At 41.3% G+C, this 17,796-nt stretch overlaps 1 protein-coding gene across 1 annotated transcript in view; it reads left to right on the forward strand.

The window, feature by feature from the left end:
• Positions 1-1,819: 1,819 nt before the first annotated feature.
• The window catches only part of Prkg1 (protein kinase cGMP-dependent 1), a 1,051,642-nt gene continuing 1,035,665 nt past the window's right edge, over positions 1,820-17,796 (forward strand). Inside the window, exon 1 of the mRNA XM_042689193.1 lies at positions 1,820-2,478. Within this exon, the coding sequence (XP_042545127.1) occupies positions 2,210-2,478 (269 nt within the window). The 5' untranslated portion in view covers positions 1,820-2,209. The remainder of the gene's footprint in view (positions 2,479-17,796) is intronic.

Consider the following 17,796-nt stretch of genomic DNA (forward strand, 5'->3'; position numbering starts at 1 on the left):
AATTTGGTAAATATTCTGCATTCTTTTTAATGTGCAGGAGAACCAAGTTTAAAAACCGGTTTTAAAAAATCATGTAAGAGTCATTTAAAGACTGTAACAGTTTTTTATAGGTAAATTTGAAGCTATTTGTCAGATTCTTAAATGGTGAGAAAACTTTTCCCTAAGGTATTATTTTTATAATATATTTTTATTGTAAATATACTGTACAGAGGGGTTACAATTACATGAGTAAGGTAATGAGTCCATTTCCTATTGATCATTATTATTTTTCCCCTACCATTCCTTCCCTTTCCACCTTCCCAATAATTTCCTCCCCCCCCAAAGTTGAAAGTTTGTTTTCAACAGAGTGTCCTGTACTTCTCATTGTTACAATGGGCATCAATTACTCTTACTGTTTTAATGTAGTAGATTAAGCTGTTCACACACACAGAAGCAACAGAATAGAAATCATCAATGATCCAGAAAATCCTCCTTCTCATCTGAGTTGATGTATCCATATGTGGATATACATGCCATCAAAGAATTCAGATAGATTTTATAATAAATTTCATCTAAAACAATCAAACAAGCAGAACTCATAGTAAACAATAGAGTAACCTCCAAAAGAAAATATATTTTAGACTTTATCTATAAGCCAAAGCAAATGGCTTCTTTTAATTTAATTTTTACTTGTTCCCAAGTAGAGCCATTTTCCCCCCTAAGTAGCCAGTAATTATACATCGGTTTGTTTTTTAAAAAGGAAAGTTATTATTTCAGAAAAAATCTTTTTATGTCTTAATCACAGCTCTTAAAAAAAATCATAGTCATTTGTTGAACTACCTGAAGAAATGTCCCCCTTATACAACAAATAGTGATCGCTGTTGGGGGAAAATGATGTCTGTGGCACAAGTGCATATGATAGAAGTGTAGGAATTTCAGACACTCAAGCTCAGAGGCACAGAACAATCCCTTTAGGTGATGGATATGGGAGGCTTGGAGAACTAAGCTGACCCCTGACGTAATTTCTCCCCCAAAGTGGAACTGAGAGGGTGACCCAGCAGTTTTAGCAGTGGCTAGTAGCTGCTTCAGAGCCCTGAAAGATGATCAATACACACGATTGAACGGTAGTACACAAAACAAAGCCTAGACTCAAAAGCCTTTACAAGCAACTCTAGGTCTCCCTCTTTTCCGAAAAACACTTGGCTCCTTACCACATGTTCACCCAGTTCCTCCAACAATTTTAGTTCACAATCGCCAGTCAGGTATTATACTGGAAAACGACAACAAAAACTTGGAGCTGCCAGTAACCTGCCATTCTGATTACTTAGCAGTCCCAACCTCAAGACTTCATAGTCAGACACACACACACACACACACACACACACACACACACACACACACACTTTTTCCAAATACACCCAGACTTCCAGAGCAGAAACAAAAGCAAAAAACAAAAACAAAAACTCACAAAGATGAGTTTATGCAGGTTGTTGTGTAAAGACAGTTTAATATTTATGAACTCTCTCTCTCTCTCTCTCTCTCTCTCTCACACACACACACACACACAAGCACACACTCTTTAGGATCCAGTTACAAGCACTGCGTCATCCCCTAGATCACATGGTAATTGTTGCTATTTCAAGGATCCAGTGGCAAGGAGCTCTCCCCCCTCCCAACACTCACACACCCATCCCACCCCCTTCTTTGGGGCACAGAACAGCGTGGAAGGGTGATCCTCGTGTGATGGGAGTGAGCCCAGACTCTGATCCAACCCTCTGCTACAAACTGGGCTCTCGGTGGGGTGGCGCGCGCACGCGTGAGCGTGTGTTCTCACGGAGCGATTGGGAAAGGGGGACGGGGAGGGGGGTCTCAGGGGAGGGCGGGCAGCTCTAATTGGTTTCTCAATGAAAGATAATCACCTATTCCCTGGAGAGGCTAGGGATTAGCACTCTGCTTCTGGTCTCCATCGCTTTTATCCGTCTCATCCTCCTCCCCTCGGTGCTTTTTAGTCCGTTCAGCAGAAGTGGATCGAAGCTAGCGGCTCCTGGCACCCGCAGTAGGGACAGCTCTCCGGGGCGCTCCTCCACTTAGCGCCCCACTCACTCCCGGTCCCGCTCCGCGCTCGCCATCCCGCCCGCCCGCGGGTCGTCCCAGCCGCCGCGCCGCCCCAAGCCACCGCCCGGGGGGCGGAAAAAAAGTTTCTTCGAGGGGCTCCGGGGAGGGGAGAAAAATGAGCAGCGAGCTGGAGGAAGACTTTGCCAAGATTCTCATGCTCAAGGAAGAGAGGATCAAAGAGCTGGAGAAGCGGCTGTCGGAGAAAGAGGAGGAAATCCAGGAGCTGAAGAGGAAGCTCCACAAATGCCAGTCGGTGTTGCCGGTGCCCTCCACCCACATCGGCCCCCGGACCACCCGGGCGCAGGGCATCTCCGCCGAGCCGCAGACCTACAGGTCTTTCCACGACCTCCGACAGGCATTCCGGAAGTTCACCAAATCAGAAAGGTAGGCGCAGGGCGCGGCTCGGTAAGTGGACCGCAGAGGCCACCGGAGCTGGTCCTGGGCCGAGGTTCACGATCGAGGGGACGGCGGGGGTCGGGGCGGGGGGGGTGGGGGGAAGCGGAGGTCTTGGGGATCCAGGGGCCCCCGGGGCTGGAGAGTGCCGGGCGCCCCACGCCCGCGCCGCGCCGCGCGGAGTGGGACGTGTTTATTTTTATTTCTGCCCATCACGTGCTGTGCTGGTCTCCGCCGGGGCTGGGAAAGGCGAGCTCCTCGGGGAGACGCGCCCCTGTGGCGTGGGGCGGGGTTGGGGGGTGGGAGGGGGTGGGGTGGAAGGATCGTGGAAAGTTTTCTCGCGCTTTCGAACTTGGTCCATTCTGCGCGGGGCTGGCGGTCTGTCCGACTTTCCTTTGTGCGCCCGGGTGGGAGGCGGGGGTGGGGTGGGGGTGGGGGTGAGATGTCCATGCTGTGTCCACCCCGGGCCTTGCAGTGTCCCAGAGGCGACCCTGGGGAATCGGGCTGCCCGGCAGCCTCGCCGGAGACTCCTCCAGAGGGAGCAGAAGTCTGGACAGGGTCGAGTTCAATTTAGGGACTAAACTTGTCCAGGGCTCGAGCTGTACTAGAAGGGCTGTGAACCAGTGCAGGGCGGGTCACGGGCTCCCTCCTACCCCCACCTCCCAAAAAAAAGGGGGGGGGGAAGGGGGAGGCTTGCTCACAGGGTCACTTTGAAGGCAGTTGTGATGTCACCAAGAAATTGTCCAGAAACCCCACCTCTGGGTGCTCATCTGCTCGGCTCTTCCAGAAGGCAACTCAAGTTTGCCTCGAGCCTAGGTGACCTTGCACCTGAAGCAGATTTGGGGTTTACTGCTCAGCCCAGACCCAAGGTGGACCCTGCGATCTCCCCTTCTGTCTGAATCCCTTCCCGGAAAAGTCGGGGTAGGGAGTGAGGGCGGGCTGTTTCTCTGGGCGCCTTCAGGCGCCTTCCTCTCCTCCTCCAGGGCATTTTAAGAGCCAAATCCTGCCAGTTCAAAGTCGGGTGTCGTTCCTACCGGGTGTGCAGAGGAGGCTTGGGAAGATTTTGGCCCAAAGTAGGAAGCTTTTGCACTCCATTCGACGCCTTCTCCGGCGAAGGCTGATCGATTGGCTGAAGCATTAAAGCGCCTCTGGACATTAGGGAGAGGAAATGCAGACTCCAAAGCCCATTACTGGCTTTTAAGTCTCTGGGAGAGCACGGACGAAAATGCATTTCTGAGGATATTGAATATTCCATTAGGCGTGTCTTCATGCCCGCCTACCTTTTTACCCCTTTGCTCTTCTTAGAGCCCTTGCTGTCTGGCTTTGGGGCTCTCTCGGGACTCCTAAACTCTTGCACCCCGCCCCCTTAAGCTCTCTTACTTTGAAGACCAGATCTTCTAAAGACCAGCTCTTCTAAATCTGCTGGATTCCCATATCTCCTTCCCAGCCAGGTTCAAGACTCTCCAAAGCTCCACTACGCCTCTATCCTCCATGTGTCCCTGTGGACTCTCTAGTGTGCTCATTACAGGGTGTGTGTGTGTGTGTGTGTGTGTGTGTGTGTGTGTGTGTGTGTGTGTGTGTGTGTGTTGGGGGCGGGGGAAGCAAAGGCCCTGTTTAAGAACCAGTAGATAATGCAGAGTTGGGAGTAGGTGTGTGGTGGGGGTTGGGGTGGGGGACAGAACCAATCCAGAAGGATTTCCCTCAGGAAGCAAGGGCCCTGCAGAAAGAGCCAGCCATCTCAGGGGCCAGCCTTCCATTTCTTGTTTCCTGAGTCACTTTGCATTTGTTGAGTTGACAGTAGTTAACTTTTGTCCCAACCTGCCTTGTTAAATCCCCATTGGGTCGAACGGAGGCAAGCTCACGCTCCCTCCCTGGAGATTCAGATTGGAAACAGAGCTAATATTTGGCTGTGCCCTTGGTGGGGAAGCTGCTGCTGTCTTGCCTTAAGCCCGGCTGCGCATTCCGCCGGCGGCCACTGCCCTGCCCCGTGCTCAGCAGCTGGAATCAATCTGCCCACCTCCTTAAGAAGCGACTTCATCAGCGGTCACCCCGCAGCTGCTCGCCTCGCCTTGGTCTCCCAGGGCTGCCGGGTTCCAGCTTTATCGCATTTTTGAAATTTCAGATTTCTGTGTCTGGGCTGTGTGTCCCTCAGAGTAAAGCATTGCTTAGCAGTAGGGAGGAAGTTTCACGGGGGTATGGGAGAGAAAAAGAGAACATACCACCTTTTCCCAAAGGCTACCCTCTTTCAGGCACCAGCTGTCAAAAAGGCACGTGTGTTTTTATGTGTGTGTGTGTGTGTGTGTGTGTGTGTGGTTTTTTGTTTTGTTTTGTTTTTTAAACTCCTCCTCCCCCATGATAAAAATCTCTAAGCATGAGTTCTTGTGTGTGCTGAGAGGAGATGGTAGATGGTTGGCATATACACTTCTTTTCCTCTCCCCCTCCCTCCCTTCTTTTTGCTTGCTGGAGCAGGAACTTTTAAGAGTGGCTCCTACTCAGTAGAGGTGAAGCTCCTATTTGTGTCTAGAACAAGTCACTGGCCTACTTGTTTTCTTTTTCTCTACTCTGATGTTTCCTGGGACTGAGGAGAAACTTTTCCCCACTCGGTGCTTAGTTTTATACTTTCAAATGGAAATACAGAGTTTATTTTCAGCAAGGTGACTCATTAGCATTTAAAGAATTTTGACAGGTATAATCTATGAGGGTAGTACTCATTGGAATTAGGTATTCATCCTAGCACTTAAAGAGACAGTAGTAAGTTATCAGTGGTGAGACACTTTGTTTTGGCTAAAGGGGAGACTATCACAGTGTTTCTAAGATGTAAAGTTTAGTACCGTAGATGATGTCTTTAAAATAAATGTGTGTATCCTAATTTTTATATGTGCTACTGTCTTTTCCTTTCTTGCTTGCTTTCTTACTTGCTTTTCTTTCTTTCCTTCCTTCTTTCCTTCCTTCTTTCCTTCCTTCCTTCCTTCCTTCCTTCCTTCCTTCCTTCCTTCCTTTTTTTTTAGACTATGCCATCTTGATAGACAGGTGTACTGGGGCTTTATTGCAAAGCTAGTGTTGAACTGTTGCTATACCATTTGAATTATTTTCTTAATTTGTGCTACCAGTTCATTTCAAACTTTTTTAGGACCCTATTTTTACCCAGTAGTTTGGAAAGTGTAGGAATTTATTTGGTAGGGAAAGTAAAAGGGAGTTCCCCCACTGCACATATCAGCAGCTGCCTTAGAAAAACGTTACCATCCAAGAAATTTACATAACAGGTGACAAAAGTATCTCAAACATTTATTATCATGAAAGGAAGTGGGAGAATATATTGAGTATTGTAATCAAGTCAGTCCGATTAGTCAGATTTCCATGTGTCCACAGAGAGAGTAGAATGCACATTCTCCATTAAGAATGATCCAAGTATCTAAGGAATGCTTAGATGAAAATTATACTGGGGAAAAGGAAGATCTGAGCTCTCAGCATAAGTATCAAGTGTACAATATGACGATCATGTTTAAAAAGAAAATATCCGACTTATTGCAGTACTCATTTTCAGACCCCTTAAGAAATGCCCAGTAGGGATCAAGTGATTATCATTGAAAACTACAGGCTGTTCTGGATGGTGGTGATGATATTTTAAATTTATGTTGAAAGTACTTTCTTTCTGCCAAAGGACTCCCAGAATTTCACATCGATTTGTGTGAATTCTTGATTTTCTCCATGTGTATATTTCTCAAGAATTGCTGATTACCCTCAATTTCTTCCTTAAATATTTTTGCACACACCTAACTTCCTTATTATGGCTGTTTCATTAACTATTGTGTGCTCATGAGACATTCACAATTTTTAAATTAGCTTAAGGATGAGAATCAATACTAATTTGTTGCTAGAATAATAATAGACTATAGTACAAAGTCATTTAGCTATTTGTGTCACAGATCCCTTGATTCTTGATGATGTAAGTTGATCATTTGGAACTTCCTGCTGCTGGGACATGGATACTTAGACTGTTCGCCCCAGAAAAACTTGCCTTCTGCATCTTTGATTCAATTCAGGGCAAGTTTGACCTTCAGTCTAAATAAAAGGAATTGGTATAATTTTGATATTAAAAAACCTTCAAGGAAGTAGTGTGTTCTAACTTTTGGGGCCCAGTATCAATACCATATTAATTGTTAATATAGAAAATATACAGGGTTTTAAAATAAAAATGCTAAGCAATCATAAATATGGCTAATTTTAACCATTTCAGCAGTGTGACCAGCTATTTGCCTATGGCAGCTTGTTGTAGTTTTTGTTGTTGTTTACACACATATTTTTGTCACAATTTGAAATGATATTCTAACTTTTTAGGTGAGGAATCCGATGTTTGAAGAAATTAAGTCACTTGCTTCAGTTCTCACAATTTGGAAATGCCACAAACAAATTTCAACTCCAAATCTCACAGCTTTTAAGAATCAAAGTTCTAACCAGCTACACTGTATAGTCTTAGGGGGAAAAAAATGGGCTGGTTCTATGTTATAACTGAGGAATCTTTCTCACCAGGAAGAAATAAACATCCCTTAAATTAGAATAGACTTAAAAATCCTAGAGCCAGCCCTAAAGTGACCTCATGAGAATGAATAACCAATGAATTCTTGTATTCAGCACATATGCCCTGTCTATGCGGCACCAGACTGGACTTTCCTCACACATTCCCACTCTTGGGATTGTCATTCAGTGGTTTGGTGTCCCATTAGAGACAGGATTGATGAATAATGGATTTATGAAGCACGTGAAAATGATTTTGATTGCTTCCTTTGCATTTCCTTTGCCTTAGGTAAGGTTTCTAGTGCAAACCCTTTCATTTCTTTTTTATTTTTATTTTTTTATTATATATTTTTTTATTGTGAAAATACTGTACAGAAGGGTTACAATTACAAGGGCAAGATAATGAGTACATTTCTTATCAAGCATTGTAGCCTCCTCCTTTGTTTCCCCTTCCCATCCCTTCCCATCCTCCCTCGTCCCCCAAACAATCCTCCCCCCCCCCCCACCAAAGTTGTAAAGTTCGTTTTCAACATAACAACTTGTACATCTCATTGTTGCAATGTAACCCTTTCATTTCTATAACCAAAAGTTATCACTGGTTAATCAAAATGTATATATGAACTTCTTAGCTCTTTTTCATTAATGTCCTATTATTCTAACAGGAGTCTTGGGCAAAACAGTTTTAGTTTACTTAGATGACTGATATTTATGGCAAGAATTTAAAAGGAGGCAGGATGAAGAAGAGGGAGAGGACAGCTGGTAAATATCCTTGTATTTTGCCACATGTAATTTGAAGAGGACAGGGTCTAAACAGAACCCTGCATGCCTACTACCAACCTGAATTCTTACAGGAGGTGGATGGATCTTGGATTTAGTGGTAAGGAAACTGAGCATGTGTAGTAAGACCAGAAAGAAAATTTAGGTTTCTTGATTTTGCATCCATTACATGTTTCTTATGTAAGAAACTTCACCTTGAGATTAGTTCTGCTTATGGAATTTTACACTTGTTCCAAGACCATAGATACAACAGGAGTTGTGGTCCAAAAATGGACTAATAGGAGTTCTTGTTCATTTGGGTCACCAATATTCACATAGGTGGAAAATTTATATTTATGTGTTCATTAAGAATTTGATCCCCACAAAACTATTTCTAACAGACCTGAAAAAACAAAAAATGTGCTATCTTTTTCCTCTTTCCTGACTAAGAGCCTGTTTCCTATAGCTCTCTCTTTCTGAGCCATGTTAAAGGATGCTGAGAATGCTTTAAAACCCTAGCATTTGATAAGATTCTCAGGTGATCTCATAGTTGCTCAGGGTATGAATAATTATTTTCATTTGCCATTGAGAATTTGCTTATCAGCGTTCAGGACCCCATGTTATCTAGGCTTCTTGTAGCTTTTGGAAGTTACAGTGAGCTCTGAGATAAACCAGGAATGGCATATCCTGTTTCACAAAAGTGAAAGCTCAGAAGTTGGGAATTGTCAGAAAGGAGTACTGACCTTAAGTGTGGCTTTATTGGTATGCTGGGATGCTGAGTTCCCAATGGAAAGAGAGGGAAATAAATGAAGGATACACACACACACACACACACACACACACACACACACGCACACACACGCACACATACTTACATACACACACTTGTGTGTATATATGCATACATGTATACAAATGAACCAAATCAACACTTTATTCTATTTATAATTTGAATTTCTTAAAGTAGTTCTTCATAGAAAACTTTTCTCAAGTCAGTTTGTAGTAGAAAGGAAGGTTTCCTTCTTGGGAATGTTCTTATAAAATGGATCATGTCATCGTCCAGTGTGTCATTGCTTGTGGCTGGTACTGGGTAATAAATTAGTGCTGTCTCCAGAATAAGGTATTAAAATTAGTGTTTGAGTATGCTCCTTGAAGCAGTATATCTTATGTTTATCCCATGGTGATTTTTTTCATTCATTTCTGTTGTTGCTCTTCTTTTATTCCCCCCTCTTTCAAGGCATCTATTGATCTTATACAAAATAACGAAAACCTTATATATCACAAACACAAACTATGTATAACAATAAAATACTGGATACCAATGCTGCTGACCACCGGGCAGGCCCCAAACCCCTCTACACTGGTGTGGGCACTGGGCCTAGCCTCTCAGCCAGCCCTTCTCTGGTTAGATTTCTAAGGAACTCCACCTATCACATTCCAAGGAACCCCCCTAACACCTCCACCAAGTTCCCCCTGGCTTCAGCCTTCACAGGGCAGGCAGGGGCCGATCAACTCTACTTGGTCACAACTCTTCGTGCCAAAGGACCAACAAGTCTAGACCCTCCATAGCCCTTGTCCTGTTGCCCTATGTTTCCAGAAGGCCAGTACCCACTCTCGTTTGGTTAAAGGCTTCAGGGACTAGCCAAGGGGATGGGAGGTAGGGAAGAATTAGGACATGAGGTTGCTGGAGGGGCCAGAAGCCCAACTGGGGTTACTGAGAGCAGGGAGGGCTCACCCTCCACCTCAAATTCATGGAACACCCACAGTAGATGCTGCTCCAGGGGTGGGGTAGAACCATGCACTGCTGACCCAGCTGGCAAAGGCCATGAGACACTGGGACACACTGCAGCCGCTGTGTGTTGCTCTTTTTTAAAAAAATAATATTTGTATTATCTTTAAGTAGTTGTATAAAAGAGTTGCCAATCAACCAAGCACTTTATGATCAATGTCACCCCTTCAGCATTCCCACCCACCCCTCACAGCCCACCCCTTTGTCTGTGTTTTGTGCCTCTTTGGGGTCTTCATGGTTCTGTCTGTCATCTAGTTTAATTCTATATGCCCTGTCACTTCATTTTAATTTGCAAGGTTTATACAACAAGTAATACAGGGAAGAGTACTTGCTGAAACTGTTACTGTAAGCTTTATAAATCTTTCATATTTTTAGGTGTTTTAGAAATACACCTGTAGCTCATTTTACAAGGTTACAAGTAATTATTAGTTCATATGGAACATATTCTCATTCACAATATTTGTTCAAAAATTGACACATTGAAACGAGTACCTTGTAAGTAGGGTTATTGTATGATGCACTGATAGTAGAATGTATATCCTTGTTTAGTTTATTATTATTCTCAAACAACAGATTCCTTTTTAATTCTCTCTGCAGTCCTCATTAAACAATTGTGGATGGAGCACAGAGTTTGGGGTTTCTGTGTTGGCTTTATTTTAAACAATTTTGTATCATTTCTTATGTGTGAATATATTAGAAATCTGTGCTATCTTAGAAAATAGTATCATTTTTATATTCAATCAACACAAATTGTGTAATGACTAAAAATTTTAAAAAATACTGTTTGTAGCTTGTCCTGTTTAACTTGTGTTGGATGAATGCGAGTACCATTTTTTTTGCTACCTATTGACTGAGCATATTCTTTCAGATTAGTCTTATGTAATTAATTTGTTATCCTGGATTCAGATTGACTTTGTTATAGATATGACACATCGCTAACATTTCCATTTGCAAGTTGATAGGATGGATGTGCTGATTTCTTCTGAATGTTAATTTGTCAAGGCAAATCTAGTAAAGCTAGCTACTATAATTACCTTGTCAGGATTTTCTTTACCTTTATTATTTGTGACAGAGATGATGAAACTATAGTTCTTAAATAATTCTCTCAGATAAACCTGTTGCTACTTCAGACTGTCCTTTCTAATTCAGTTTGCAGTGCTTGGAAATGTGTTTTAAATGCTCAGATGTATCTTTATTTGAGCACTTTGACCTCAAATGTTGCAAAAATGTTGCTAAAAATCTCTATCGGGATCCTAAAAATATTTTTATGTTTGCCTCTTACACAAATATCCCTGGTCTGTTTATTCAATGATGTGATGGTGTTAATGTCTCAGAAGCAAATCTAAAGCCTTTGGGTAAATGTTAATATTTTTCTTGATGCCTCTCATTGCCTGTGTAATATGGATGATGCTAATTTCGTGCATCCTTCAACTAACAGTGGATTTGGCTACATATTCTGGAAATGCCCCAAATAGAAAAATTCTTTTATATCTTAGCTTGTAAACCCAGGGGTAGAAACCAGGTCTGTTTACAGTAAAAATTCCAACCAAATAAAACCTGTGGCTCACCATACTATAGAGTTCTTTCATTCCACATTCCACATGTTGTTTTCAGAGAAAAGGTAAGAATAACCTACACATAGAATATTCATATTATTTATATTTGTATATTCTAAGACTCTTGTGGCTTTATTCTTTCTTTCTTTTTTTTGTGGCTTTAAGAGAGTGAAATCAGTTTGTGTGTGTGTGTGTGTGTATGTATGTCTGTGTGTGTGTGTATGTCTGTGTGTGTGTGTGTGTGTGTGTGTCTGTGTGTGTGTATGTGTGTGTACTAGTCCTGGGGCTTGAACTCAGGGCCTGGATGCTGTCCCTGAGCTTTTGTGCTCAAGGCTAGTGATCTACCAATTAAGTAACAGCTCCACTTCTAGTTTTTTTTTTTTTTGTGTGTGTGTGTGATTAATTGGATAAGAATCTCAGAATCTCAAAGTCTTTCCTGTCTGGGCTGGCTTTCAACCCTGATCTTCAGATCTCAGCCTCCTGAGTAGTTAAGATTACAGGCATGGGGCTGGGAAGGTGGCTCAGTGGTAGAGCGCTTGCCTTGCATGCATGAGGCCCTGGGTTCCATTCCTCAGCACCACATAAGCAAAAAGAAAAAAAGCCGGAAGTGGCGCTGTGACTCAAGTGGTAGAGTGCTAGCCTTGAGCTGAAGAACTGAGGGACAGTGCCCAGGCCCAGAGTTCAGGCCCCATGACCAGACAGCCCCCCCCCCAAGAAAAAAAAAAAATTACAGACCTGAGCCACAAGGGCCCAGCTCTGTGAAACCAGTTTGTGCTCAACTTAGTGGTCTCTCAGAGAATAAGATCATTCTAAAACACTCAACCTGACATCCTATATATTACTCAAGCAGAGTTCAGTTGTGGTTCATGACACAATGGTATATATTTGATGAGCTGCAAGATAAAATTAATAATTTAAAACTTAGCATTCATGAGTTCTTAGTTTCTTAAAAAGCAAGGCTGTGGGCATTCACAAATATTTCCCTAGGGATAGCCGTTTACTTGCATTCCAATTGGCTTTCCTAACAGGGAAGATCACAAATAGATGGCAGGAAATGGTACATAACCCACAGATAGTCTCACTTTTTCAGAGGGAGTAAGTACGTGGGAACATCTTATGAGTCACTACAGAAAAGCTGTTTGAGGGCTTTGATCTGATCTATGGCTCTGAAACATCGGAATCTTGATTCTCTGACTTGTCAAGCTACTTATTTATAAATAAAGGTTTTTGGTTTTATTTGACTCCACTTAACCCATATATTTCAGTGTAACGGCTCTATTCATGGTGGCATCAAGAATAGTTCCAGATGCCACAGAGCTGAATTTATTCTACATTAATAGTTAAAAATTAATAAAAATTAAAACTATTAAAATATTTGTTGGAAGAAATTATATAATGATCATATCAAATCCATGCTGGGAGGGTTAAATGTGAAGATTCATAGATTTTTATTTTTAGAGAAAAGAGAATAGCAAAACAGATTGTGCATGGCCTATTGAACCACTGAGAAGTTTGGGAAAGGTTCTGTAGTTATTTTCAAAAAGAAATTAAACCTTTTTCTTTTTTTAAAATATGTGTTTCTTTGCAGTTCATACTCTGGGAGATTCTGACTTCTCAACTTCCCTCTGTACTTATCCCTAAGAGGATGTGTTTCATGGCTGTATCACAACATTTGCAGGAAAATTGAAATGGGTGGTGGTGGGGGGTGGAATCATATGGAAATGGGGAGTTTTATAAAATATCTTCAAGCTTGCTGATGTCAGTATAGTAAGGACTCACACTTGTATTGTAAGAAAAACATTTTATTTCCCCTCCCCTGATCTGTGAATTCCCTCCATAGCTGATCAGAACAGCCTAGAAATAATAAAGAGATCCTAGGATGCAAAACCTCCCTGAAACCTGGATTTCTTCTTAATTGTATCTGCAGTGCATCTTCTCAACTTTTGGGGGTCCTTCATTCCTCATGAGAGTGGGGTCCTGTGGCTGGGCAAGGCCATTCTATCCTGTATTGCTTTATAGCATGATGTTTGGAATGCTTTTCTTCCCTTCTTTCTTTTCTCCTTCCCTCATTCACTTTCTTCCTCCTTCCCTCCCCACCCCAACTTGATTAAGGTAAATGATGGCAATGAGTTATTTAGTTATTTATTTATTTTTTGGATCCAGTCATGGGGCCTGAACTCTGGGCCTGGGCACTGTCCCTCAGCTCTTCAGCTCAAGGTTAGCGCTCTACCACTTGAGCAATAATGCCACTTCCGGCTTTTTTCTTTTTGCTTATGTGGTGCTGAGGAATGGAACCCAGGGCCTCAGGCATGCAAGGCAAGCACTCTACCACTGAGCCACCTTCCCAGCCCAATGGCAATGAGTTAAAAAATACATATTATTAATGGGATACTGGTGGATCATAATTGTAATCCTAGCTATGCAAGAGGATGAGCTCTGAGGATTGTGGTTCAAAGCTAGCTGGGGCACAAAAGTCTGTGAGACTCTTATCTCCAATAAACCAGCCAAAAATACATAAGAAAAATAAAAAGCCAAAAATGGAGCCTAGCTCAAGAGATAGAGCTCTAGCCTCCAGTGAGAAATCTCAGGATCTCACACACACACACACACACACACACACACACACACACACACACACACACACACACACACATACACACACACACAGAAATTGTTAAATGTTCAAAGGAATGGTGAGCAAAAAGTCTAAGGACAAAAAAGAGAATGTATCACAGGCTATTTACCAGATCCATTCTCTCTTCTAGAGAATAGTGTAGGTCATCTCACCACCACGTAAGAAAGACCTTAAATATGATTAATAAATATCCTCCTCAACGTAGTAAAAATAAAAACAAACCCCAAACCAAATGATCCCAGCAACAAAAAAAGGAAGAGTGGGTGAAGGGACATGAGAGAGAAATTTCAACAATTGCCACAAGATGGCAGCAGGAGAATAACATTTAATAATCCACTAGCAGTGTGAGATGAACTGTGGTTGAATTTTCAAATACAGTCTTTTATTACATAACTTCCTCAATATGAGAATTCAGGTGTTTGGGCAGTGTGCTATTGAATACATGTAACTTTAAATTTTTCCAATTAGTAATGATTTGGAGGAATGTAAACCAAAAGACCAAAGTAAAGTATCTTCCTTTGTTTACCTTATAGAAAAGATAAACAAACAATATGGCTTACATGGAATGTTCCTTGAATAATGATACCAAATTAAGGGAAATTCCTAAAACTCCTCCAATATATCTTTGAACTCATTTTTGGCTGAGCAAAGCAAACTGAGTGAAATAATAGACAAATTATAGTCGTAAGAATATGCAAAGTCAAGAAGATTGAAAAAGCATGAGAATGACTTCCTACTCATTTATTACTTCTCCCTTAAAAAACACCTAAAAGATTATTATAAGGAAAAATTAGTTCAGTTAATCGATAAAATTGTGAGTAGAATGTTTGATCTCCTTAATAATTCTCTGATTCTAGAACACAATTCAATGACTTCAAATCATAGTCTGAAGCCCTTCTTTGAAAAATTTTTAATAAGCTAATTAATGCGATTGTAAAGCTGTATTTAGATATTTCAAGAGAGAAATGTCCTATGAGATGCCCTAAATATGAACTGCTTCTCAGTACTTTTATGGAGAAAGAAAGCTAGTATAATCTGGCCTGTCATGAAGGGATGAATTGTGGGTCACATCTAATGGACTGTAAGTTTTTGAATCACTATTACCTCGGAAAGTGTCATTCAGCTTTCCTGTAAAAGGCTATTTCATTCAGTGCATGACCCCTCTCATGGAAACCCTCTCAGGGGACTGCATACAAGTAATCTTGCTGCTTGCTGGTTCCCATCCTTTGTGATGTGAGAAATGTACTTTTTTTTTCTTTATTCCTGTAAGCAAAGGAAGTTGTACTATGTGTAAGAAGTCAGAACTAATGCTATTACTTGCCATTTTGAATTGGTCTTTTGCCTTAAATTCTATGTAAGATGGTAATTTGATAAGCAAGAAGGATATATATATGTATATGGATATATATATATATATATGTATATATCTTTGTGTACACACATATGTATCCTTCTTTGACAACAAATTGTCCTTGCAAAAATGTTTTAAAATTCTGTTCTGTACTTGTTTGAAGTACTGTTATTAATATCTAAATATATTTTTGGGACAATAACTTCTAGTTTTCCTAGGCTAGGGGAGTCCTACATTATAGTATCTATGACTGCCAGATAGGATCAAGTGTAGATCAAATGTAACATCTGCTCTCTGCTGTCTGCAAGGTCAAAAAATATAGTCTTTAATGGATGTAGTAAAGCAAGTGCAAAGGTAGGAAATACCTTTTGTTTTCTCTGATCTTTCTGATTTTTTTTAATCTAGACAAGAAAAACCTTGAAGTAGAGCAGCAGGATTTTAAGCATCTTGCCTGGAAATTGTCTGGTTATCTCATACTGCCTGGTTTGGTTCCCTGGCATCATACTGTCTGTCCACCAAGAGGGGAAGAGGCCAGTGACTTTTTGGGCTCCTTCATATTGAAGCAATTAGAATCAAAATGTTTCTTTTGTGTAGTACTGCTTCTTTACTTAACATGTCACAAACGTGCCAAGAGTCTGGACATACCTTTTTGATACCTAAGAAGTATACAATTTTGACAAGCAAGCAAATGTGTTTCAATTTCCACTTAGGATAAGTCTGCTCCCTTGATTGTTTTAATTGCAAAATCAATGTATCCTGGTTACCTACCAACCAGGATACACAAAATTTAATGTATTCCCCATTTCCCCCCTATCGGTCTTCCAGTAAGGAGCCAGTGTTACACTTTCCGTACATCTGTGTAAATCATTTTGATAGAGATAACTTTCCGGCTGATTTGCAGTTTTGTCTGTCCCTCCCTCCCTCCCTCCCTTCCTCCCTCCTTCCCTCCCTCCCTCCCTCCTTCCTTCCTTCCTTCCTTCCTTCCTTCCTTCCTTCCTTCCTTCCTTCCTTCCTTCCTTCCTTCCTTCCTTCCTTCCTTCCTTCCTTCCTTCTTTCCTTCTCCTCCTTTGTCTTCTTTCTTTTTGGCAGTACTGTGCTTTGAACTCAGGGACTTATACACATTATCCAGCTGCCATTGTATCATTGAGCTGACTTCTCCAGCCTTTTTACTGATTCTTTAGGAAAGAGTTTCTTTTGTACTTTTCTGCTTGGGCTAGTCATGAACCATGATCCTCTAGATCTAAGCCAGGGGCTTAGGCATGATTACAGGTATGAGCTACAGGTGCTAGTCTTTCTTTAATATTTCTCAGCAACCCTCTCCCTCTCCCTCCCTCCCTCTCTCTCTGTCTCTCTGTTTCTGTCTGTCTGTCTGTCTGTCTCTCTGTCTCTGTCTCTGTCTCTTTCTCGCTAGTAACACCATTTGGGCTTCTTTCCAGATCAGTCCATACTAGACTTTATAATAGCCATTAAGTATTCGGCATGTAGCTCAACTTATTAGAGTATTTTTTTGGCAAACAGTGACAATGCTGTTACCAATATTCCTGTATACACTTTCTCAAGTATATTTTATTTATATGTGAGATGATGCCAACAAGTGTAAGTGCTGAATGAATAAAGGTTAATTTTACTGTGAATTTTAAATTTATGAGAACACATGTACCTTAATAAAACAGGATTTAATGTCTTGAAGGTTGAGCTAAATAAGCGACAAACTTTTCTATTAAAGCAAAACAGGTGCTGGTGGCATAAGCAAAATTACGTTTATACACTAAAGACAGAATGTTTACCAAACATATCCATAGCAGAAATATGGAAAGTTATCATTTATCTATTTTTTTGTGTTTGAGTTATGTTCATGAGAATATTCTTCCAAGAAACTTTTGCACACACTAAGTTGTCAGATTTATAAATTCCATAGTGGTCATTGGACTTGACTTTTTTGTGTTTTTGAAAAATAAATTCCATGAAACTACTAAATACCTGATATGAGATGGTGAAATTTAGGCTAAAGTACATTATGGCTCTTATAAAATAACTAAAGCTCTTCTTGGGGAATCACAGTGATTTGTCTTCCTTTCCATCAAAATAAAATTTTGATACTTGAAGGACTCCGAGGAGCTTGGTCCCACTTGGGAAAAGAGCAAATTCCAATCTCTCAGCTGCTTTAAAAAAAAAGAAGCCAGTGGGGAGATTTGGACATATATGGTATTAGAAGCACTCTGTGGAGCTTACTTTTTATAGGATGGTGATTTCTCTTACAGCTTTCTCTTCTTTCCCTCTTCTTTCTTAAAGAATTCTCGTTATTGTAAAGATATTAAATTAGATTTACTAAAAAGCATGCATGTTTGCACTTGTTTGGATCAGAATCCAGTCGTGTTAAGGACTGAATTAAAAGAATGAGACTTTGTGCAAGTGACAAGGTTAGTCAGGAATTTTAGCTGAATCTTAACAACCTGAGAACAACCTGAGAATCGATTGGCAGAATGGAACGACTGGTCTAAAAAGTTTCAAGCTTGATATTAGATTATGGCTTCCTTGTTTGAGTACTGCTTGCGTGATTTTAGACAAATGACTTCATCTCTTGAGGCTCAATTTCGACATCTTTAAGATGGGCCCAGTGACACTTCCCACCGGTTTTGTGTGTATAAGGTCCTGTATACCTGCTTATAGAAGACGATTAAAGTACCATGCACAGCAGCCTAGTGAC

The sequence above is a fragment of the Dipodomys spectabilis genome, unplaced genomic scaffold, assembly GCF_019054845.1.
Source record: "Dipodomys spectabilis isolate Male_0828 unplaced genomic scaffold, ASM1905484v1 ptg000125l, whole genome shotgun sequence".
In the NCBI taxonomy this organism is placed as follows: Eukaryota; Metazoa; Chordata; class Mammalia; order Rodentia; family Heteromyidae; genus Dipodomys; species Dipodomys spectabilis.